Source organism: Benincasa hispida, chromosome 11 (genome assembly GCF_027475165.1).
Source record: "Benincasa hispida cultivar pf3 chromosome 11, pf3_genome.v1.1, whole genome shotgun sequence".
NCBI lineage: Eukaryota > Viridiplantae > Streptophyta > Magnoliopsida > Cucurbitales > Cucurbitaceae > Benincasa > Benincasa hispida.
The window spans coordinates 84,341,816-84,366,346 of record NC_143488.1 but is presented as its reverse complement, the minus strand read 5'-3'; the positions used below and the strand labels follow the sequence as shown (position 1 = coordinate 84,366,346).

General features: G+C 34.2%; 1 protein-coding gene across 1 annotated transcript; it reads left to right on the top strand.

Annotated features, from left to right (window-relative positions):
* The first annotated feature begins 10,852 nt into the window (after nucleotides 1–10,852).
* Nucleotides 10,853–11,928, top strand: LOC120089887 (protein MIZU-KUSSEI 1). Its single transcript, XM_039047313.2, has one exon. It carries the CDS (start codon nucleotides 11,076–11,078, stop codon nucleotides 11,766–11,768), a length of 693 nt encoding a protein of 230 aa, XP_038903241.1. The 5' UTR covers nucleotides 10,853–11,075; the 3' UTR covers nucleotides 11,769–11,928.
* Nucleotides 11,929–24,531: the final 12,603 nt, after the last annotated feature.

Genomic DNA, 24,531 nt, shown 5'->3' with positions numbered 1-24,531 from the left:
CGTTTTGTTATACCTAAACGATATTTTAATATAATCCAAACGATCATTTAATTCGATTATATCGTTTATCCTTGATGGACTTGCGTTGGGTGTTATCAGTGGTTGCTTACATGTTTTTTTTGTTATGTCCTATGACACCGCATTTTGGACACTTATGAATTTGTCGTGGCTACTCCCTAGAGAAGGTATACGAACGTCTGACGTCACTAACAGCTGCTACCTTCTGTGGTGGTAAAATTTTGGAGTTGTTAAAGTCCGACTGTCGCCTTCATTCTTGCCTATGACCAACTGGGTAAATCGGTTCTGCGTATGCAACAAGTACACATTCAACACACTTTGCACACAAAGTTTAAGTATTTATGTGCTGCAGTGCAGCCACAAATTGCATGCGAACAAGGAATCTCTAAATAGTCGAATCCATGCAACTACACGTACGTGCACGAAGATCCCCCCCCCCCCCCCCAATGTCCATCATCTACATTGATTACATGCATGTCAACCGGGAAAACATGGTACGTTCTAGATTTCAATTCTTTAGTCTTCAGAATATCAAATGCATAATCAGTACTATGTTTGTGCATGTAATTGCATTTTGTCCGACAAATGTAGAATCAACCCTGTAACCACTCATATATGTGCTCCAACAGTTTTGTGATGAGGAATTCTCGAGCATCCTTTACTACTGCATTAAGGCATTGTACTATGTTTATGGTCATCTTGTCATACCTATAGTGGACTCGATAAACTTTTGCGTACTGTTATACCCCAATTTCTTCAAGATATCTTGTCACACCAGGATACTGTTGGAGCTTGGCCTAAAATTTCAAAATCAGACATCTTATGTGCTTTGGCCGCAAGATAAAAATGTGAGATTATATCCTCGTTTTTGAATTGGGTCATCAAGTTATTCTGGATGTGATATATGCATAGCGCATGAAATATCTCAGGAAACACATATACGACCGCTTTTCCAATTGAGATATGACAGTTAGATATAATGACTAATTTTGGAATTCTCCTATTGAAGCCTTTACATTAGTCATGAACCAAGTCCAAGGTACATCGTTCTCACTGTCCATGATACTAAATGCAATTGTGTAGATGTTGTTACCATCGAGTTATAACAACATACCTTTTTATTTCCATGCAAGTGGAGCTTGGTACTAAATGTAGTTCAAAATCAATCCCCTCTTAATGTGGTCTTTGGCCGCAATGAAGAAAAAATGTGAGATTATATCCTCGTTTTTGAATTGGGTCATCAAGTTATTCTGGATGTGATATATGCATAGCGCATGAAATATCTCAGGAAACACATATACGACTCTTTTCCAATTGAGATATGACAGTTAGATATAATGACTAATTTTGGAATTCTCCTATTGAAGCCTTTACATTAGTCATGAACCAAGTCCAAGGTACATCGTTCTCACTGTCCATGATACTAAATGCAATTGTGTAGATGTTGTTACCATCGAGTTATAACAACATACCTTTTTATTTCTCATGCAAGTGAGTTCTGTTAACCACAATGATAGTACGAATGTAGTTCAAGAATCCCCTAATGCACGGTCTTAATGCCATGAAGAAATATTTAAAGTATTGTTCATATTCTATTTCAACCTAAAAAAAGTATTCTAGATTTACAAGTTTAATTACTTCACCGAATACCTTATATGATCCTTCTGAATCTCGTACATATACCAATGCATATTCTCCTGCATGGTAAGCCCGTCTATCACTTATATTCACTTCATAATCTCTTCGGATGTCTTCAATTATATCCCTCAAGCGATATGATCGAATGACTTAATCGTATTTGGACTTGATTAAGTGTCCAATAACTCACTCTTATCATGTCGATGATTAACATTCTTTATTTCAAGTGCGCATGTATGCACTTGGATACTTTGTCACCTTAAAGAAATCACTTCCTACCAGTTTTTTTGCATAGACCCGCCATTACATTCCTCCATTAAACACCGCACGGTTAACAAGCTCTTCGTTGACTTCTTTACACGGTAGTTAAAATTCTTCTTATCGCAAGTAGTGAAAATTTAACAAATAAATCAGTGAAAATTTAACAAATAAATCATACTTGGAAAAGAAAATCTGAGCAACCTTTATATCATCTTCAGTCAAACAATCGTGAGGTATTGAGATAAATTCATCATAAGATGGGCCCTCAGATGCTCTAGGTACATCTATGAATGACTGGGTATGAACACTTTGTTGTTTTGGATCTGAGGGCATCGCCATTAGTGGGATTGGAGTAGGTGGGGTTGGAACACGAATAAAAGGTGTTGGAACTGATTGTGGACCTAGAGGTTGTCCATATCCATATTTAGTATGAGTTTGTGACATGCATCTCGTTTGGATGTTGTGACCATCCAAGTTTCATTTCCATTGTCTCCTAGGTTACATGGTTTGATGTTCTCATCTAGTGAAGACAAGTTATGTCTAGATGTAGTTGGAATGCCAAAGTCCTGACTAGTTAGAATGGTTGGAATGATCGGATTTTCATGATGGTACATGTTCTTAGTGTACGTTCCATGAATATCATGCGGTGTGTCTAATACAAACAGAGGCATCCGGGATGCATCACTGCCTTCAAAAAGACAAACTAAGGTTTTCATCATCGACTATATCGATTGGGAGCGCGAGGAAGGGGGGGGGGCTTGGACTAATAGATTGTAACAACATTTGATGTGTATGTCAAATCTATCCGGATCGATATTTAGTCGTTGGTATAGAAGACTACTAGTTCACTACACGACATATCGTGTCTAATCTTTAGACCTTTCATGTGACTGCCAACATAATTACTTCCAGTCTGGTCCCACTCCCCATCATAGCATACAAAGATGCGAAGTAATATCATTGATCTGCAATACGCCAATTATAATAATCGATCAAACATTGAAATTACATAAACAAAAATATGTGTGATAAAAGATCGCCTATAAAATGGTATGCATCATATGTTATGAAGTATACGATCGTATACCATGATGTATATGATCATATATATAATAGTATACGATCTAATATCTAACAATATGCGATCGTGTATGTTGTGATATACGATCGTATATGTTGTGGTATATGATCGTGTATGCTGTGATACACGATCATGTACCTAATGATATATTATCGCAAATACAATGGTACACGATTGCATATATAATGGTACACGATCAGAAAAATAATAGTGAATAAATTTCTAAAACTTTTGGTTAACACTTACATTATTCGTTTCTGGGTATGTAGAATGATCTTCTTTGAAGAATGCTCGCTCTAGATTCACAAAATAAATTGAATGGTGTTGAAAGCGATTTGTGTTCGATCGAAAGTGATAGAGCAATGAAGAAGATGATAGTATTTGAGTGAAACCGAAGAGTTAAAAATAATATACGTCTACTTGTCCCATGGTTAAGATCCAATAGTATTGAATTCTAATGTACAATGTTGGTTGAGAATAAATGATTGCATTAAATTGCAAACGATCGATGGTTGGAAGGGAAATCAAAGGATGAAGAAGAGTAGGAGAGTAACATTTAAAGCTGAGGGTAAAAATCGTATTTCACATGTGGAAAAGGTATATGAGAACAAAGTTTTTAGAAAGAGGTCATCCATAGGAAAGTTTTTGGTTTTTGGGTTATTTTATGAAATTTTCCATCGAAGATGAAGGGAGACGTTGAGAGAAAATTGAGAGTAGTACTTGAGAGAAGTGTTATGAGAATGTGAATAGGCTCCGCTTGTAAACGAGATGGAATAGGCACTTGTTTGGTTTTAAAATGTAGGGATATATCTGGTATTTCACATGTGAAAAAAGTTAGCGGGTGTATTAAGAAACATTTGTAAGCAAGTTAGAATAAGAGTTAGTTTTAAAATAGTTAGTTACATGTTAGTTAGTTGTTATTCAGCACATGTGTAAACATTGTCCCTATAAATAAGGCACCTCTCACTCATTTGAGGAGAGATTCAATTTGATTCAACAAACTAGACTTTGGTTTACACCAAAAGTGGTATTAGAGCAACACATTCTTAGGCGAATGGCGGGAAGAAGAAACGTCCATCCAAGAGGAGAAGATGATGCTTCGGCGTTATATGAAGTGGTGGAAGACACTCCCACCCTCTCTCTAAGAACCACCACGAGACGCTTGCTGCCAGTGGAAGGAACGTTGGAGGGAATTCAAGGCTCGTTGAACAATTTGGAAGAAACAATAGCGAGGCTCGTGAGAAGAATGTTGGGAATGTCCTAAAACATGCAGTTCGTGTTAAACATTCTATTTATCAATAATAATGACTTGTTGATTTTGCATCTTATTATGAAAATCCAATAAACGTATCCTTAGCTATAGTCTGAATACTGTAACTTTATGTAGTGACATAAACAGGATCAAGTTGACAGTATATAGCCCAAATGTTCTAATAAGTATATGGATGAAAGTGAGTATCTCATCCTGGTAACACTATTGGATGCGGCCCACTCTGTAGTTGTTACAAGTAGTTGTAAAGTGCTACAAACAATGTGTTCCACAAATTATTTATGTTGAGATATGTGAGTGGGGGCATCCTATGCAATGAGTTTGCATATAGACTGGACCACGAAAATAGCCACTTTTCTTTATAATGACCGTTTACTGTTAAAACTGACTACTTCATTTATCATATAACCTAGGTTAACTCGATCTTAATCCTGAGCTAGCTAGGAACTCCTGTTTGTTCGGGATTATCCTTTGATCTGCAATCGGTGAGAGTAGTCCAACAGCACTACTCAATAAGCTTATCATTTTGGGAATAAGGCCAGATGAATAGCTGACATAGCCTTGCGGGATGGAATTCACTCCTACCCTATTTAGAGTTAGCAGATAGGTTGTTCTTTTAAGTACTAATTCTAGGTCTTAAACAATCAGGGTCCCATCTTCTCATGATAGAGAAAGGATTTGATTCATAGAGATTATGAATCAGAATTGTTCATTAGAGGGTCAGTAGGAACTTAAGAAACAAGATGTATTCACAGGAGTAAAACGGTAATTTTGACCTAGTTGTGAATACAAACAACCTGTGAAGGATCGACTTACTGATTATGGTTATTAAATGGACATAATATATCTACAGTGAGGGGAGTTCAACTATGGGCCATAATGGAGTGTCCCATTAGTTAACGAATGGGGGTTAGATTGGACTAATGAGTTTAGCCAATTAATCTCAAATCGTTAGAGCCCATGATCTGTAGGTCCACGAGGTCCTCCTATTAGCTCGTAAATGGTTAAGTTTTAGAGTAGCTTGAGAAATTAATTTGAAACGTTCAAATTAAACGGAATAGGAGAATATATATTTAAATATGATTTAAATATATGAAGATGATTATTGTGTAAAAATTAATTTAATATTTGATATTAAATTAATTAATATTTTTAATTAATTTATGAAATTAATTTTAGAAAATAATCTTTTTCAGCTATTAAAATCAAAATTGTTTTTTGAAATCAAATTTTGGTTTTAAAGGAAAATTGGAAAAATCGGTTTTGCACGCTTAAAATGGAAAATGTTGATTTTCTATTATCATCTTCTTCATGCTCACACAAAATCCATTTCATTCTCTTCATTAATACTTCAAGCATGAGCTGCAAGCAATGCATTTCTCTTCTTTGCATGTTCATTTGCAATAAATAAAGAAGATTGGAGTGAATTGAAGGGTGGCTAACACAGAAATTTCGAGAGAAAATTTCTGTGAGAAGAAAGAGTTCTTCATAAGTGAGCTGCTGTGAGTTATTCACTGTTCTTCATCGTTTCAAGTTACTCTTGAGTCCCACAACTCGGTCTAAAGCTCCAAGAGGATAGTGGAGAATATTTTGAGATGGTTCACGGTGATCTTTGGTGAAGACTGCTGTTGTACAATCAAGTTCTTGGAGAGTTCTTCAGAGGTATGATCTTAAAACCCTATTTTAGAAGAGCATGCTTTAGTTTCTGCCAAAATCAGTGAATTGAATGCTTATGGATCCTTGATACTTTTGCTACATGTTATCTAACTCTAACAAAGAATGGATGCAATGGTGGCTCCGACCCAATTTGATGAAGAAGCTCTGACATCTAATCAAAATTGAGGAAGAAGGGGAAAGCGAGGAGTTGGAGGGCCAAGAAATTTTCAGTTCCAGCAGGAAAATCTTCAAAAAAAAAGGTGTCCTTATATGCAAGAAAGGCATCAAGAATTCCAAGAATGGGATTCTTCGAGTGAAGATGATTAAGAAGAAACATATTTTGATGCAAGAGAGGCCAAGAAGGGAGATATGAAGCTAGAGGGGATCTTTATAACTTTAAAATGAAAATGGACTTATCGTTTTACAATGGTAAGTATGACATTGAGACATTTCTTGATTGGATCAAGAACAAAGAGAACTTCTTTGATTACATGAATACGTCAGATCATAAAAATGTATGATTAATAGCTTTTAAGTTGAAGGGAGGTGCATCCGCATAGTGGGATCAATTGGAGGTGAATCGCCAAAGACTAGGCAAGTGGCTTATTTGAACGTGGGAGAAAATGAAGATGTTGATGAAAGGGAGATTTCTCTCTCCAAATTATGAGCAAACATTATATAACCAATATCAAAACTATAAAAAAGGCTCTCGATCAGTAGTTGATTTCGTGGAGGAGTTCCATCGTTTGGGGGTAAGAACCAACTTGGCTGAAAATGAACAACACTTGATTACACATTTCATTGGTGAGCTGAGAGTGGACATCAAAGAGAAGGTAAAACTCCAACAATTCAATATGTTGGCTGATGTGATTGCTTTTGTTGAAACAGTGGAAGAACTCAATGAAATTTACTCTAAAAAAGCTTCAAGAAAGACCTCGTGGGAAGTATCCATAAGTAAGAGAGTGAATTCCTCATTCAAATTTGCTAACCAACCATCATCCACATCCTCGACCAAAGAAAGGGAGAAAGAAAGTCTTAGGGAGGTCATGGAAAAGAACTTTGAAGCTGCCAACAAGAGAAAATCCCAAAATCCTTACAACCGGCCTACATTGGGTAAATGCTTTTGATGCGGCTAAGCTGGTCATTTTTCCAATGAATGCCCTCAAAGAAAGATGGTAACCTATTTTGAAGAAGAAAATGAAGAAGCTCTGACAAAGCACAGTGAAGAAGTTGAAGAATAATCCAACCTTATTGAATCGGATGATGGAGATAGAGTATCCTGTTTTCTCCAAAGGATGCTAATCACTCTTGAAGGAGATTCAAACCCTCAAAGACATTGTCTTTTTAATACATGATGCACGATTAATGGCAAGATGTGCAATGTCATCATTAATAGTGGAAATAGTGAGAACTTTGTCTCTAAGAAGTTAGTAGCAGTCTTGAATCTCAAGGTGGAAGCACATCTAAGCCTTTATAAGATAGGTTGGGTGAAAAAAAGTGGAGAGGCATAAGTGAATGAAATATGTACCATCCCTCTTTCAATTGACAGTAGTTATAAAGACCAAATAGTGTGTGATTTGCTTGAAATGGATGTTTGTCATATACTCTTGGAAAGACCATGGCAGTATGATACTCGAGCCTTGCACAAAGGGAGAAAAAATACCTATGAATTCCTTTGGATGGGGAAGAAAGTAGTTCTACTCCTATTAAATAAGAAGAATAATGAGGGTGTTAAACTGAAAAGAAGACAACAACTACCTTTTCACTACAATCAGTGGCAGAAGTTTTATGAAGGAAAGAGAGGCTGATGTCTTGGGACTTGTAGTTGCTGAAAAGTCCAATGACATCCAAAATGGTGAAGTTCCTCCAGAAATACAGAAATTATTTGATGAATTCCCTCAGTTGAAAGAAGAACCGGAGGGATTACCACCTTTGAGGAATATTCAGCACCATATTGATCTAATTCTAGGAGCAACTTTGTCACACTTTCCTCACTATCGAATGAGCCCAAAGGAGTATGAAATTCTGCATCAATATATTGAAGAGCTCTTAAGGAAAGGCTACATACAACCAAGCTTGAGTCCATGTGTAGTGCCCACTCTACTTACTCCAAAGAAGGATGGAAGTTGGAGAATGTGTGTTGATAGCGGAACAATCAACTGTATTACAGTAAAATACTGCTTTCCAGTTCCAAGAACCAGAGACCTATTTGATCAACTTGGAGAGGCAACGATTTTTTCAAAAGTTGATTTGAAAAGTGGCTACCATCAAATAAGAATAAGACCGGGCGATAAGTGGAAAACCGTATTCAAGACCAATAAGGAACTTTTTGAATGGCTTGTTATGCCATTCAGACTATCTGATGCTCCTAGTACATTCATGAGACTCATGAACAAAGTATTACATCATTTTCTTAATAAATTCATTGTAGTATACTTTGACGATATCTTGGTTTATAATATAAATTTTGACGAGCATCGACAACACCTTCACAAATTGTTTCAAGCATTGACAACAGAAAAATTATCTATCAATCACACGAAGTGCCTTTTTCTTGTGAAAGAAGTTTCTTTCCTCGGCTTCCTAATAGGCCACTGTCAAATTAGAATTGATCCAAAGAAAGTTGAAACTGTCACCCAATGGCCTACCCCCTGTTCTGTGAAAAATGTTTAAGCATTCCTCAACTTGGCCTCCTTTTATTGAAAATTTATAAAAAAATTTGAGCTATATGAAAGCACACTTGACTAATTGTTTGAAAAAAGGAGCTTTATTTGAGGCCTAAAACAACAAGACAGCTTCGAAATCACCAAGGAAAAGCTGAGCAACAACCCTGTTTTGAGACTACCAGACTTCTCCACACCTTTCGAAGTAGCAGTGGATGCTTATACCTTTGACATTGGAGCTGTCCTATCTTAACAAGTGCACCCGGTTGAATATTTTAGTGAGAAATTCAACCCTTTAAGGAAGAAGTGGGGTACTTATGAGCAAAAACTATATGCTTTTGTTCGTGTTGTCAATGGGAAAATTATCTTCTATCCAAAGAGTTTCTCTTAATTACAGACCACTTCTCAATTAAATACTTACAACCTCAAAAGAATATAGTCGTATGCATGCTTGGTGGATTTCATTCATATAAAGATTTGAATTCGTGATTAAGCATCAATCTAGAAAGAAGAATAAGGTTGTTGATGCTCTTAGTTGAAAGAGCCTAATTCTAAATATACTAGCTATAGAAGTGACTGCATTTTCTCACCTAATAGGATTGTATGAAGATGATCGAGATTTTGCCGATATTTGGTACAAGTGTACTCACTTCCTGAATCTAGAAGACTTTCACATTGTGGAAGACTTCTTATTCAAAGGAGAGAAACTGTGCATCCCTTACACATCTCTTCAAGAAGCCTTTCTAAAAGAAGCACATTCCGGAGACCTCGCAGGGCATTTTGGCCAAGATAAAACATTTGAATTAGTAGCCAAACGGTTCTATTGGCCGTAGCTTCGAAAAGATGTCAATAATTTTGTTAAAAGGTGTGTTGTTTGCCAGAAAACCAAAGGAACCTCTACAAATTCTGAACTATATACTCCATTACCGATCCCTACAATCATTTGGAAAGATCTATCTGTTGATTTTGTTTTCAGTCTACTCAAAACACAAAGAGGATATGATACAGTCATGGTGGTAGTGGATCGTTTCAGCAAAATGTCCCATTTTCTGGCATGCAAGAAAATGAGTGATGCAGTCTATATTGCTAACCTCTTCTTTAGAGAGGTAGTTCGTCTTCATGGAGTATCTAAATCAATTGTCTCAGATAGGAACATGAAATTTCTTAGTCATTTTTGGCGTATTTTGTGGAAGAAGTTTGAAACTAACTTGAAGTTTAGCACCACTTCATATCCACAAACTGACGGCCAAACAAAAATCGCCAATAGAACCTTGGAAAATATTGTACGATGCTTAAGTGGATCAAGACCAAAGCAATGAGATTTTTCCCTTTTTCAAGCGAAGTTTTCCTTTAATAACATAAAGAATAGATCAACGGGAAGCTGCCCCTTCAAAGTAGTATACACTCTACCTCCTAGACTCACATTTGACCTTGCCAACTTACCCTCATTTGTGGATGTTAGCCTTGAAGTTGAAAGTATGATTGAAAGAATAGAAAAAGGGCATCGAGAAGTACATGACCATTTAGAAAGGACCACAAAGTCTTACAAGGAAACTAAAGACAAACCAAGAAGAGAAGTCAATTTCAAAGAGGGGAACCTTGTATTGATCCACTTGTGCTAGACAAGATTTCCAATTAGAACATACAACAAGCTAAAAGACAGACAACTGGGACCTTTTTAAATCCTACAAAGATATGGTTCTAATGCTTATCGCAGTGAGCTACTACCGCTAGACCTTCACATCAATCTAGTTTTCAATGTAGCAGATTTGAAATCTTATTTTGCCCCTGGTGAATTCCAACTAGCATCAAGATAGCTTTGAGGTCGAGTCTGAATCTTAGGGGGTAAAATATGGTGTATTGAGAAACATTCGTAAGCAAGTTAGAATAAGAATTAGTCTAAAAATAGTTAGTTACATGTTAATTAGCTATTATTCAACGCATGTGTAAACATTTTTCCTATAAATAAAGTATCTCTCACTCATTTAAGGAGAGATTCAATTTGAATAAAAAAAAATAGAGTTTGATTTATACCATGAGCCAAAAGAGGTCGTCCATAGAAAAGTTTTTTGCTTTTTGGGTTATTTGATGAAATTTTCCTATTTCTAAACATTACGGAAATTTATTTAAAGATCTCCTTTTTCTAAAATTTAATTTATCTAACCTAGAAGGACTTAATTTGGAATTCTAATTCTTCCAATTAGAACCCATAAAACAATTTTGTTTTTTGCAAGCCTAATCTTGTGGCCAAATCACAGGGTGCCACTGAGTAACCTGATTATTATTATTATTTCAAAGTTTGTTTTTTTTTCTGGTGCGCTTGAATTTTGCTGTATATATATATATATGTTACCTCCACCTCTTTGAATGTTTCCATATGACACAATAACACACTACATTCCCACTCCTTTTGTTGCTTCCTCTCCCTTTCAACAGCCCACCGGCGCCGTCTCTCTTTATCTCTCCTCGCCGTTCTCCGCCGTAAAAAATGAAACAACACCGCCACCTTGAGCTGAGTAGTCTGGGCAGATCCACCAGCTCCACAGACACAGCCATTGTTCCCAAGCCTTCTTACTCAACCACCTCTTCTCACAGGCCCTCCTCCCTCCTTCACTCCCTCTTCCATTTCCTCCTCCACCGCCGCAATGCCCTCTCTCTCGTCACTCTCCCCCGCAAGCTCACCGGCACCCTATTTGGCCACCGCCATGGCCATGTCACCTTCTCCCTCCAGCTCGACCCTCGTTCCGAACCTCTCACACTTCTCCATCTCCACATCTCTACCACTACTCTCCTTACAGAGATGTCCTCCGGCGTCCTCCGCATCGCCCTCCACTCCCACAAACTCCCCGGCCGAGCACGACCCACAAAGCTCCTCCAGCACCCCTCCTGGACCATGTACTGCAACGGAACGGAATCCGGTCTTGCCCTCTCTCGCACGTGCGAGGCATATGACCGACACGTCCTCAACACCATTCGGAGCGTGTCCGTTGGAGCTGGCGTCATTCCGGTGCTCCATGATGGAACAAAAGCTGGAGCCGGGTGCTCGGAACTGGGTGCATTAGTGTATATGAGAGCCGAGTTTGAACGAGTTGTTGGAAGTGCTGACTCGGAAGCTTTGTTTATGATTAACCCTGATGGAAATGCAGCCTCTGAACTCACTATTTTCTTGCTTAGAATATGAACCTCAGGATTTTCTCTTAATTTAGTCCATTTTTTTGGTTGATACTTAGGTAGAAAAAGTGTATCCCACGTTACCACCATTTTCATGCATGCAATGCATGCAAAAGGTGGAAACTTTCTTTTTTGATAAAATAGTAAAATAAAATTGACCACTTTTATTATTTTGGTGTTCAAATAAAATTACACATTTCAATCTTTGAAATAAAAATAACATTGAGATATGCTTGTTGTATATTATGTTTATTTGTTTTGTTTATTGCCTTTATAAAATTAAAAAAAAAAATTGAAAGCACTAAACTTGTTCCTAAAAAAAATTAATGCAATTCTGACCCTATATTAATATTTTCTTTTCCAACTAATCGTTTTGAACTTACACCAAATATATAATAATATTATATTACATTGATAAGAGGACTGAATCTATAAAATGAGATTAATGTCTAACCAACATTGGCAATAATTATTCGTCATTTAACTTAAGAAAAAGCTACCGTATCTTTCAAATTAACTTTATATATATCAAAATTATTCTCAAAATAACTTCAAATCCATACCTAATACGATTGTTCTCATATAATATACAACATTATTAGCTGCCCTTTTTTGTGTAAAGTAGATTAAAATATGTAATCTTTTTAAAATAGCATAAATAAAATATTAAGAAAAGTTAGATCCAGCTGACGGCCAATAGCATTTCTCCAAATATTTTGAAACTAAAAAAAAAAAAAAGGAGTAAGTTATTTGATGCGTAATGTAAATTGCGAATTGTTTTTTTCTTCATCTTGTGGCTCTAAATGTGGACGCGTTATATGTTATTTATTTTTTATTTTTTATTTATTTCTTTTTTTTACTTTTCAATAATGAAGTCCAATAATATAATTAATCTAATCACAAGTAGATCAGAAAATTTTGACGTATAGCCGCATGGGTGTTCTGGTCGTGGATTCTTACACGTTGCCATATGAGATATTTACGTGTTAAATTACAAAAATATCCCTAACAGAAATATTAAATATTAGTTTCTAGCTACTCATGTTTAAATTTACGAAAATTATAAAATGAGAAAACAGACCACAACATCCCAACCTATTAGCTAGCTTAGTTAATCTGTAATTGATATGGGGTGACGTTGGAATCTCATCTACATTTGTTATCGTTGCAGATCTTTGTAGTCTTGACTTTCGGTTTGTTTTTCTCAATCAAGTCTTGCTATCCGAGTTGACTTACATAAGAGATTTTCATACCAATATAGTGTTGAGCCTATCATAATTCAATTCCTAAATTAGCACAAGGAGCACTAAGCACACAAAAAATAATACTAGAATTTTCTTTTGGAGATTACTTACTCTCTCTCTTGGAAGTCGTCAACTGAGGCTATTGGAAGGATGTTAGGGTTGTTCTCGACTCTCGAAGTTGCAGGATTTCACATTGTGTACAATTTGATTATTTCCCAATTGGTATATATTTACCGGCTCGACAAGTCAGTCCAAACTCTAAGACACAGGCTTCTCCCTATTGGGACGTGTGTTCCATTATGCCTCCTCCCAGTAGGGTTGGCAAAAAAACCCAATGGGGCGGGGATTCCCCAGTTTGACCGGGGATGGGGTCAAATTGGAGAATTTATTCGGGGCCCCGTCCGGGGACGGGGCGGGGATGGGGACAGTATCCCTGCCCCGACCCCGACCCCGAATTTATATATATATTTTTATCCCCTCTCTAGTCCCCCCTCGCTCTCTGCAATCTGCAACAAAACATCCATCTCCTCTCACTTTCTGCATCGCGCTCTCGCTTTCTGCTCTCGCCTCTCACTCTCTCACTCATCCCTCCCCTCTCGCTCTCGCTCATCCCTCCCCTCTGTTGAAGTTTGCCACGAATGGGCCCCGCGGGGACCCCATTTCCCCCACGAGGAATCCCCACCCCCGTCCCCACCTTCAAATGGCGGGGACGAGGGCGGGGATGAGGGAAAATTTCCCCTATGGGGCCGGGGACGGGGGACGCCCCCCACCCCGCCACGGCCCCATTGCCAACCCCACCTCTTGGTACCCTATGGGCTTGGACCCTTTTGTGAACTTTGGGCCTTGCCTCGAGCAACCCTCAATCCTGTGTATTTTTTGTTTTTTTTTTGAGGGATTAGAGTATATAGCAAGTTGTTAGGTTTTGCTTGGATATTTAACAAAACTGAATTTTATTAAGAAATTTTAGCAAATTGGTTGAGAAGCATGTGATCTGTCTTTTCTAAATTTACATCCAACAATTATCATGAACTATGAAGCACCTTATGATGGGGAATTTTAAATAATAAAGGAGAATGAATTTAATATTGAGAAAACAAATATGTTAACAATTAGGTTGAGACACATATATCTCATTCTCTTTAAAGAAATTCAAGCCCTCTGAGATATATGTGGTATCTTTTTATATCAACCACTGGTGTAGTAGATATTTCTCTAGCCTGTCCCCTCTAGAAATACAACCACCCAACTGAAACATTGTGTAGGTCAAACCACTCTATAATGAAAGATTAAGCTCAAAACTCCATAACTAAGAATACCCTTCTTTTGACCAATTACTCTTAAAGAGCTAATGAGAGAAGCATAAGAAATATATATATATATATATATTTGTTGTTGAAGTTGTGTGTCTCGAGAGAAAAATGCTACCACCTATGAAGCACAGATACTTCATGTGAGGCAAAGAATTAGTATCAGACACGTATCGGATACCGATACTTCCAGATACTTCATAGATACGTATCTGACACGCGATTTGATGTATCTATATTTTTCAGATACTTTCTAGATATGTATCTGACATGTAATTTGACGTATCTATTTTTATGCGTACTTTTTTAAGAAAAAAGACAAGTAACTCATATTCTCTTTCCCAATCTAAAATTAGGCAACCTATTTAAAAAACTCACTATCGAATCCAAACCTAAAAGAAAAATAAATAAATAACGGACCAAACCATAGACTGGAATCATCTAATCTTCATTTCACATTTGAGTCCCCACAAAGTCTACCAAAATATAAACCATTTGGATGTCTTTAACAATAAGTTCTTCGTTTATCTTCATATTTCTCTCTCTAATCTTTTCTTCTTCTTTGCAATATGAGTCACTTTTCTATTGCATTTTATTAACTATTGTACTTCAACATCTTAGATGTTACTTTTTTTGTATTGTATTTCAGTGTTTGTATTCTATTTTGTGTTATTGTTATTAACTTGTATGCTAAATTTATCTATATCCTAGATTTTTTTAAAGAAAAAATGTATCTGCAACGTATCAGTATTCTCGTTTTTTAGAAATATATATATTAAAAATATATATAAAAAAGTGACGTATCCTTAGACGTATCTGTATCTTAGTTTTTTAGAAATTGACGAATCGACGTATCCAAACGTATCTGTATCGTGTAGTCGTATCTGTATCTATACTTCATAAACTACCACTGTTTATATTTAAATATGGATTTTGATTTTTAATATTCATAATAACATCTAAATTCAAGTGCATTAAACTTTTCTATCTAAGTATACAAATCAAGTACGTTGAATTCTCTTTCTCAATTAAAACTTCAAAAGAAATGGTTGAGTATTGAAAATGTAACAACACATTACATTAGGATGACTTTATTGAATAAATTTTTTTTGTCACGCAGTTCACTCTGTCCATTTATTTTCTAATACTTTTTAATATGTTTTATTTATTTGTTTTATAAATGCTATTTGTTGATTCTTTCTATTTTCTATAGAAGAAGAAAATATGTATATGAAATGTTCTCTTCATACAACATAAATAATATAGAATCTTATCCATTTAAATCCTGGACCATATTTTCCTTGAACACAACTAAAACTAAAGTCAAATATACTATTTACTCAAAACCAAACCATACATCATAAGACAACAATAATACGTTGGTAAAATCTGATAATTAATCACTATTTCTTTACTTAAATATCATATAAAAACTTAGCTTGATGTGATTTTAAACTACATTTAACATGATTGAACCCATCCAACATAAAAAAAAAAAAAAGATTTGCTTTCTATATCGATATTAAATTGAGATATTGACAATTTAAATATTTAAGAAGAATTCAAGTGAATAGTTCGTGAATGAACAAATCTAATTAAATTAAGAAGAGATTAGAGAAAGAGGACAAATTAAATGTGCATAGAAAACACAAAATTGGGAAAAGCAATAATATGATAGGTATAAATAATAGGAGTCATGATAGAAGAGAAAAGGAGAGCTAAGAGAAAATTTTCATTCTAATTATGAATAAGTGGATTTGATACACGAATCTTCAAAATATCTTTTTAGTTCCTCCATTTTTAAGAATAAGTATTTTTCGTCTTTAAATTTTCAAAATGTATCCTTTTAATTTTCAATTTATATGAATTGGTTAAAAGGTTCATAGAACGATTTTTTAGTATTTTAACTTAGAAAATAATTTTAAAAAATAATTTTTGAGAGAAAGAGATAATTTTTTTAAAAAATAAATTGATAATTTAAAGTAATTCTAAATCTATTATTAAAAATTAACTATAAATGGTATAATTTCAAAAAATTCTTATTCTAAAAATTCGAGACTAGAAGGATATATTTTGAAAATACACATACTTTAAATGCTTATATTATTCAAAATATTTTTGAGACTTGAAAAAGGTAAATTTTCATTAAATTAAATTGGAAAAACAAAAAACGTCTTTCTTTTCTAAAACAAAACGACACAACACATAAATTTTGGATTTTCCAAGGACTATTGATATGATACGACGTGAGTAGGCAGTTGGTATTTATAAACAAAGGAAATAAAATAAATAGTAAGAGAGAAAGATTCTGTTTGAACAACAGAATGGGAACAAAAGTGCAGAATGCCCAACCTGGTTTAACTCTTCACACAAGGAAAGAACAACCACCATTTCCATAAGATAACCTAAGAAATTCAACAACACATGTACAAGACTCAAGACAGGAACATATGGATTCCCAAGTATATGTAGTAATGCTTATCATAATTAAATACGTAAATTATTGAATCCACATCTAACGGTTATTTTGAAAAAGTCACATGGTAACAATTTCGTCACTAAATAAATTTTTTTTTCAAAAGATATTGTATGTGTGCTTGTATATCTATTATGTTGGTTGTTATGGATGAATTTGAACTTGATGAAATGGGTCAAAGTCTAGAAAAAGACTAGGGAAGATAAATCCAAAAATAAGGTGAATTTCGGATCTCAGATAATATCACGTGATCTAGTTAAATAAAATCTTAGCTTATGTAGGATTAGGAATGATTCATCATATCCTAATCTTAAAAAGAAAAAAAAAAACTTTAGGTCATTCTTTTTATAAATACATCATTACAACTCTATATGAGTTGTCTTAATTGAGATCTAGATTTTAATCTTAAACTTGAACTTATGACTTATTCTCTTTTCTATAGTTCTCCACTCTAATTTGGCAATAACGTAATTTTTTTTGTTCTACAAGTCCTCTTTTCTCCAATTTACAAATTTATTATTGATGTCACGTGAAAGTTAAATACGTTTTCCCCTTATAGAAATTTGGTATCAACATTGATGATCCATATTAGAAAGATCTTTATAAGAAACATGTGTTATTCTACTTATTACCAATTGGTTCTGCAATAGAACTTCATATTATCTAGGTTAAATTATTAAAAAAAGTCTTGAACTTTACCATTTATTTAAAAAATATCTCTATACTTTCAAAAGTTACAAGCAATAAAATCATGTTTGGTAACTATTTGATTTTTTAGTTTTAGTTTTTGAAAATTAAGACTATAAACATCTCTTCTAGCTTTAAATTTCTTATTTTGTTATCTACATTTTACCAGTATTTTTGAAAATAAGTCAAATTTTTAAAATTAATTTGTTTTGCATTTTAAAATTTAGTTAAAATCCAACTTTTATATTCTAACCAGATGTAAACTATTATTACAAGAAAAATAAGAATAATAGGTTTAATTTTTTAAAAATTAAAAATAAAAAAAATATAATGATTAGTCTAAATAAAATAAAAAAAAGATACATCCATCAATTAAAAAGGTGAAAGAAAATAAAATGTATTGATAACTTCAAAACCGAAGTTGGAGCCCTTTGTAAAAATTAAAAAAAAAATTAAAAATTAAAAATTTGTTTGCTTTTTCAATGAAAATAAGGACAAAAGTATAAATATTGATGTCGTTGATATGATATTACTATTTATAAATATCTCAGATGCTTTTGCAGTCTATTTGTCAGATACGAAAGGAGGAATATCGAGTCTTCCAATAAAGATAGTGTTTTTAGATATTTTGTTTCTAGACCAAAGCATTTTAGATATTTAGTGTTGTTTTTTCTTTTTTCTTTTTCCTTTTTAAAAAGCTCTTAAAACAAATATAGTTTAAAAAAGTTCATATCATTTAGAGTAAGAATCAATCTCAATTATCAATTTAGTATCTATAGTTTAAAATTGATGTAAAAAAACAAAAGAAACATCTATGGTTTAAATGTTGTAACTGAACTTGATGATGTCAACTTAAAAAAAAAAAAATCAATTTATTTGAAAGAAGAAAGAACGTGACATGCAAAAGAAAAAGCATGTACACTATCGTGTATGTTACACAGAGGGGTGGGGGCATGTGCCTCCTTCAATTTCTTTGAGCTATATATATATATTCAAATACCGTACCAATTGAATATTTGGTTGAATGGGTATTTGAGTGTGTGTTTGTAATACATTTTCAAGTATTTAATTAAAAAGATAAGATATTTTAGAAGAAATTGGAGTGTTTGGCAACCACTCAAGATAACTTTTCAAATATATTTTAATAAGTTTTTATCAAAAGTGTTTAAATAAAATGAGTTTTTTTTTTAAAGATTTTTTTCTCAAGCTAATACAGGCCCTGAGTAGCAGTGGATCCAAGATTTTACGTAAGGGGGACACAATTAGTTTATATAAATATAATTTTAGATGCATTGATATAATATTCAAATCATATAATATTGCTAAAACGAGCATAACTAACTGAGATATAGATAGTGGCAGATCCAAAATTTTATGTTAGAGGCACAATTTCATATAAGGTTAAAATTTTAGCCAATTAACATCTAAATTTGTGTTATAGTACTTAATCTTAAAAATATAAACTAGATTACTAACATCTCGATTTGTGTATCTAATATGTAGTACTCAACATTTAAAAGAAAAAAAATAATATAACTGCTGGCTACAAAAATGAAAAGTTGAGGTTTTATTAGAAACAAAAGTATTTTTCGTCTAATACAACGGTTAATTGTTAAGCATTTTTAATATTTTATAAGACTTTTAAGATGCTAAATTGAAAGTTTATATATCTATTGGACATATTTAAGGGACTTATTATAGTCAAAACTGAAAGTTTAATTTGGATATTTATTGGGGGACACACGTAGATATATTCCATATACAAATACATCTTTTATATATTTAATAAAAAGTATATATATATATATGTGTGTGTGTGTGTGTGTGTGTGTGTGTATGTATGTATGTATATATATATATATATAAAACGACACGACGTGGGGGTACCATGTCTCCTCTGACTCCTTCATAGAACTGTCCCTGACCTTGAGTGTACTGAATAGCGCTTGTGCCCCTCCTTATTGTGCCATTCTATTTTTAACTTTCTCACATGTAAATACTAAAATACATATACAAATATACAAATATATTTTAATATTTAATAATTTTTTTTTGAAAAATAAATTTCCTTAACTTAGTTTTATTTATTTCGACTTTAATAAAAACTTCAAACTCCATTATTTGCTAATATGTTTGGCCAGATAATTTTATAAAATTTTATTATAATTTTTTGAATTAATATTACTTAATTTGAATGTTACATCAATATATTTTATATTTATATAAATGTTAAATTATAAATTTAGTGCTAAAGTGAACTTGACTTAGTAGTATTGACACTTGCTTAAGATTGGATTCAATTTCCCACCTTACAATTGTTGTACTAAAAAAATTATAAATTTAGTTTCTAAATTTTACATTTATGTCTAATAAATCACAAATGTCTTAACATATCTATGAACTTTCACTACAACAAATAGCCTTTTCTATAGCTTTTTGTTATAGCATTAGATTGAAAATGCTATAGATAGTTTCAAAAAAAAAAAAAAAAGTGCCTTCTTTTTTTTCCTTGTTTTTAAGTTGTGGCCCAAAATGAAGTTAAGTTTTTTACATTTTTTCCGGTCATAGTGTCTAATCACATTCTCTCACTAATTTCTCTTCTTCCCTAATTTCCTTCAAACCCATTCCTCGTTTTCCTTTCTTCTTGGTCATGGGAGTTCATCTTTTCAAGTAAGTTTCTCCTCCCAGATTTTTCTTATTCATTAGAGAGGTTTATTTCTCTATGTTTAGTTTCAACATGAGCTTCACCATTTTCCCCCTTCCTCTTCCATTCAATGTTACTTCCACAGTTTCCACTGTCAAATAATCAAATGCCAAAACTAATTTTTTGTAATTTGTCTTCCATTTCAAGTCGTTCAAATAATCTCTCGGCTCCCCATTTTGAATCTTAGATGGTTATTGTTCTAGACTCTCTCTTCTTAACCCCTGTTCGCCTATGCATCTATGCATCCACTCAAATGTAGCCATTGTTTTGGAGTATTTGGGCAAAAGTTATTTGATTAAAGCTTGAAGTCTGAAGAATATAAGCTCATTCATCAACATACAAGAAGCTATTTCACATTTCTTTAATCTTTACAGTTAGTTATTGTAACTACTTATATCAGAAATTAGTATAGATACTCATCATTTACAAATTTTAGATACAACAACAATACATAGTTTCAAGAAAACTTGAAAGATCTGTAAAGAAAAAAAGGGTATGTGATTAGCTTCTTAATAAAACTCTCTCCTTCCTGTGGGCGTAGGCTTTAATAGCCGAACCACGTACATCATTGAGCAAATTCTCTTCTTTTCTTCTCATCGTCTACAAGATAGCTCAAGATAACTCATTGTTTACCATTTTCTTCATATCGTCTAGACGATCGAATGATCGTCTTCCTTTTTCTTCCAACAATCTTTTACACGATTGCATGATCGTTTACCCTTTCCTTCTGCCATTGTCTACCCGATTGCAAGACTCCTCCATCGTATACTTATAAGCAATCGCACAAATCAAACAAGAAAGCATTAGGTAGAAAGTAAAGAACACAGAAAGGCAGAGAACGAGAGAATTTGAAAGCTAGAGAGAGAAAGGAAATTTTGTTTGCATTAATCACCCATCAGAAAATCAAAATACTTTTCATTTTTCCATCAGACAAAGATCAGTGGGATCAACCACATGTAAGGCACCAGGTGGAAAATCGTGAGCTCTTCTCAACCAAGTTCTCTACCAACCAAAGAAATTTGGGGCAAAGAACAGGGCCTTTCGAATTGGATCAGCAGTAAGAGCCTCATATTATTTTCATCATTTGGGCTAATTTGTTTTTCTTTTGTAGAAGCAGGCCCAACAAAGTGGTACCATAGCAACTAGACATTCAAGATCTCAATTCTTAGAGAATCAAGACACAAGTTTTCATCCAAAATGTCAGTAACAAGGTTCGAGGTGGAGAAATTCGATGGCAAAGGAGACTTCGGACTATGGAAGGCCAAGATCACGATGATACTCGGCCAGCAGAAAACCCACAGAGCCATCCTTGATCCATCAACACTCCCTGCCACAGTGACAGCCCAAGAAAAGAAGGATTGGGAGCTGGCAGCCTATGGTACATTAGTTCTTAATCTAAGTGACAATGTTCTTAGACAAGTTTTAGATCAAGAAACTACATATAGAATATGGACTAAGCTAGAAGAGTTGTATGCTACTAAATACCTTCCTAGCAAAATGTATCTTAGGGAGAAGTTCTTCATGTTTAAAATGGATTAATCTAAAACACTAACTGACAACTTTGATGAGTTCAAGAAGATAGTTACTGAATTTAAAACACTAGGAGAAATACTTGGTGATGAAAATGAGGCCTATGTGCTCCTAAACTCTTTGCTTGAACAGTATAAAGAAATTAAGAATTCACTAAAGTATGGAAGGGATAGTATAAGCACAGACACTATAATCTCAACCCTTAGAACTAGAGATGTTGAGCTACAGGTTGATAAAAAGGATAAACCTAGTGGTGAAGGTCTGTTTGTAAAAGGAAACTTCAAACAAAACTACTCTAAAGATAGGAAACCTTATAACCCAGAAGAAAATAAATCAAAACAGAAAATAAAATGTAAGTACTGTAAGAAGAAAGGACATCTAATAAAAGACTGTTTTATTTTAAAGAGAAAGAACCAAGAGAAAGAGAAGGATTCAAAAGGCAAACAGCCTGAGGCATATGTTGTAGAGGGCTCATTCATCTACTCAGATGCCTTAGCCTCAACTTTAGACAAATCTAGTCATGTAAACCCTCTAGGTAAACATGATTGGGTTTTAGACTTCAAATACACCTACCATATGACCTCAATGAAACCTTGGTTTAACACCTTTAAGGAAATAGAAGGAGAAATGGTTTATATGGAAAACAACCAAGCCTGTAAAATTGAAGGCGTTGGCTCTGTTTCCATGCAACTCAAAGATGGAACCATCAAAATTCTCAGAAATGTGAGATATGTTCCTCTACTTAAGAGAAATCTAATCTCCTTAGGCATGTTAGATGCTATAGGGTGTGAATACAGGGTTTAAAAAAGAACTCTTAAAGTGCTAAAGGACTCTAAAGTAATATTAGTTAGGGAAAAGGTAAATAACTTATTTGTGGTCAAAGGAGTAGAGAAGATGATAGGAGCTTATTTAGCCACCACAAATGAGATTACAGAGGCCGATTTATAGCACAAAAGGTTATCTCACATAAGTGCTAAAGACCTAGAAGTCCTATTTAATCAAGGAATTCTCCCTAAAAGTCTCTCAAAAGATCTAACCTTTTGTGAACATTGTGTTTTAGGGAAAGCCACAAAGCAAAGTTTCACTAAAGCATAACATACCACAAAAGCTATCCTAAATTACATACACTCTAACCTATGGGGTCCAGCTCCTACACCTAGCCTAAGTGGCTCAAAGTATTTACTTTCTTTTATTGATGATTTCTCTAGAAAAAGTTGGGTCTACTTCCTTAAAACTAAAGACCAAGTGTTTGATAGGTTTAAGGAATGAAAACTCATGATAGAGAAACAAACTTTTAAAGAAATTAAATACCTAAGAACTGATAATTGACTGAAATTTTGTAGTGAAGTGTTCAACAAATTTTGTAAAGAAACAGAAATTACTAGGCATAGGACAGTTAGATTCACTCCTCAACAAAATGGAGTTGCTAAAAGACTAAATAGAACAGTCAAGGAAAGAGTTAGATGTCTCTTATCAGATGCAATTCTAAGTGAAAAATTACTGGGCGGAGGCTGCAAGTTACACTGTGTACACCTTAAATAGGTGTCCACATTCCTCCCTAAATTTTTTGAATCCTGAAGAAAAATGGACCACACATCCACCTAACCTAGATAACCTAAGGGTATTTGGATGTGTTGGTTATATTCATCAAAATCAGGAGAAATTAAAATCTAGGGCAGTAAAGTGTATGTTTGTAGGGTTTTCTGAGGGAGTAAAAGGATTTAAAATGTGGAACCTTATTGAAAAAAGGTTTATTATAAGTAGAGATGCCACTTTCAGAGAAAAAGAAATGTTTATGCAAAAGGAAAGGCCATCTTATGAAGTTCCTAACAGCCCTAATACCACTAGGATTGAGGTGGAGTCACCTAAAGTTTCTTCCACTAAACAAAACCCTCCTATAGATTTAGAAGAAGAAAAGGATGCCTCAAATGAGACCACAAGGAATACTGAAGTTGTACCTGACCTAAGTCAGTATTCTTTAGCTAGGGATAGACAGAGAAGAGTGATAGTTCCTCCAGCTAGGTATACTGAAAATAACTATATGAACCTAGTTCTAAATGCCACAATAGCTCATAATGACCAAGAACCAACCACTTTTGAAGAGGCAGTGAACTGCCCTAATGCTAGGTCTTAGATTCAAGCTATGTGTGAAGAGATGGAGTCACTCACTGTCAATAATACCTGGACCCTAGCTCATCTTCCTAAAAGTTGTAAACCTATAGCTTCTAAATGGATATATAAACTAAAGGAAGGTTCTACAAAAGATGAAAAGCCTAGGTACAAGGCAAGGTTAGTGGCTAAAGGATTTACTCAGAGAGAAGGAATAGACCATACTGAAATATTTTCACTAGTAGTGGAACAAACCTCTATTAGGCTTCTTTTATCTCTAGTTGCTCAGTATAACTTATAACTAGATCAACTAGATGTTAAAACTGCCTTCCTACATGAAAACTTAAATGGGGTTATCTATATGGTTCAACCTAAAGGGTTTGAGGAAAAAGGTAAGGAAGACCTATATTGTCTCCTAAACAAATCAATATATGGTCTAAAACAATCCCCTAGATGCTGGTACAGAAGGTTTAATGACTACATAAAGAGCATATGTTTTCAAAGGAGTTCCTATGATATTTGTTCTTATATCAACTCTACTACCTATTACTTTATGTAGATGATATGTTACTAGCACGAAAGTCTAAGGAGGATTTAACTCATGTAAAAAATCTCCTAAAGAGAGAATTTGACATGAAAGACTTGGGTCAGTCTAGAAAGATCCTTGGGATTGAAATTCAAAGGGACAGAACATCCTCAACCCTAACTATAAGTCA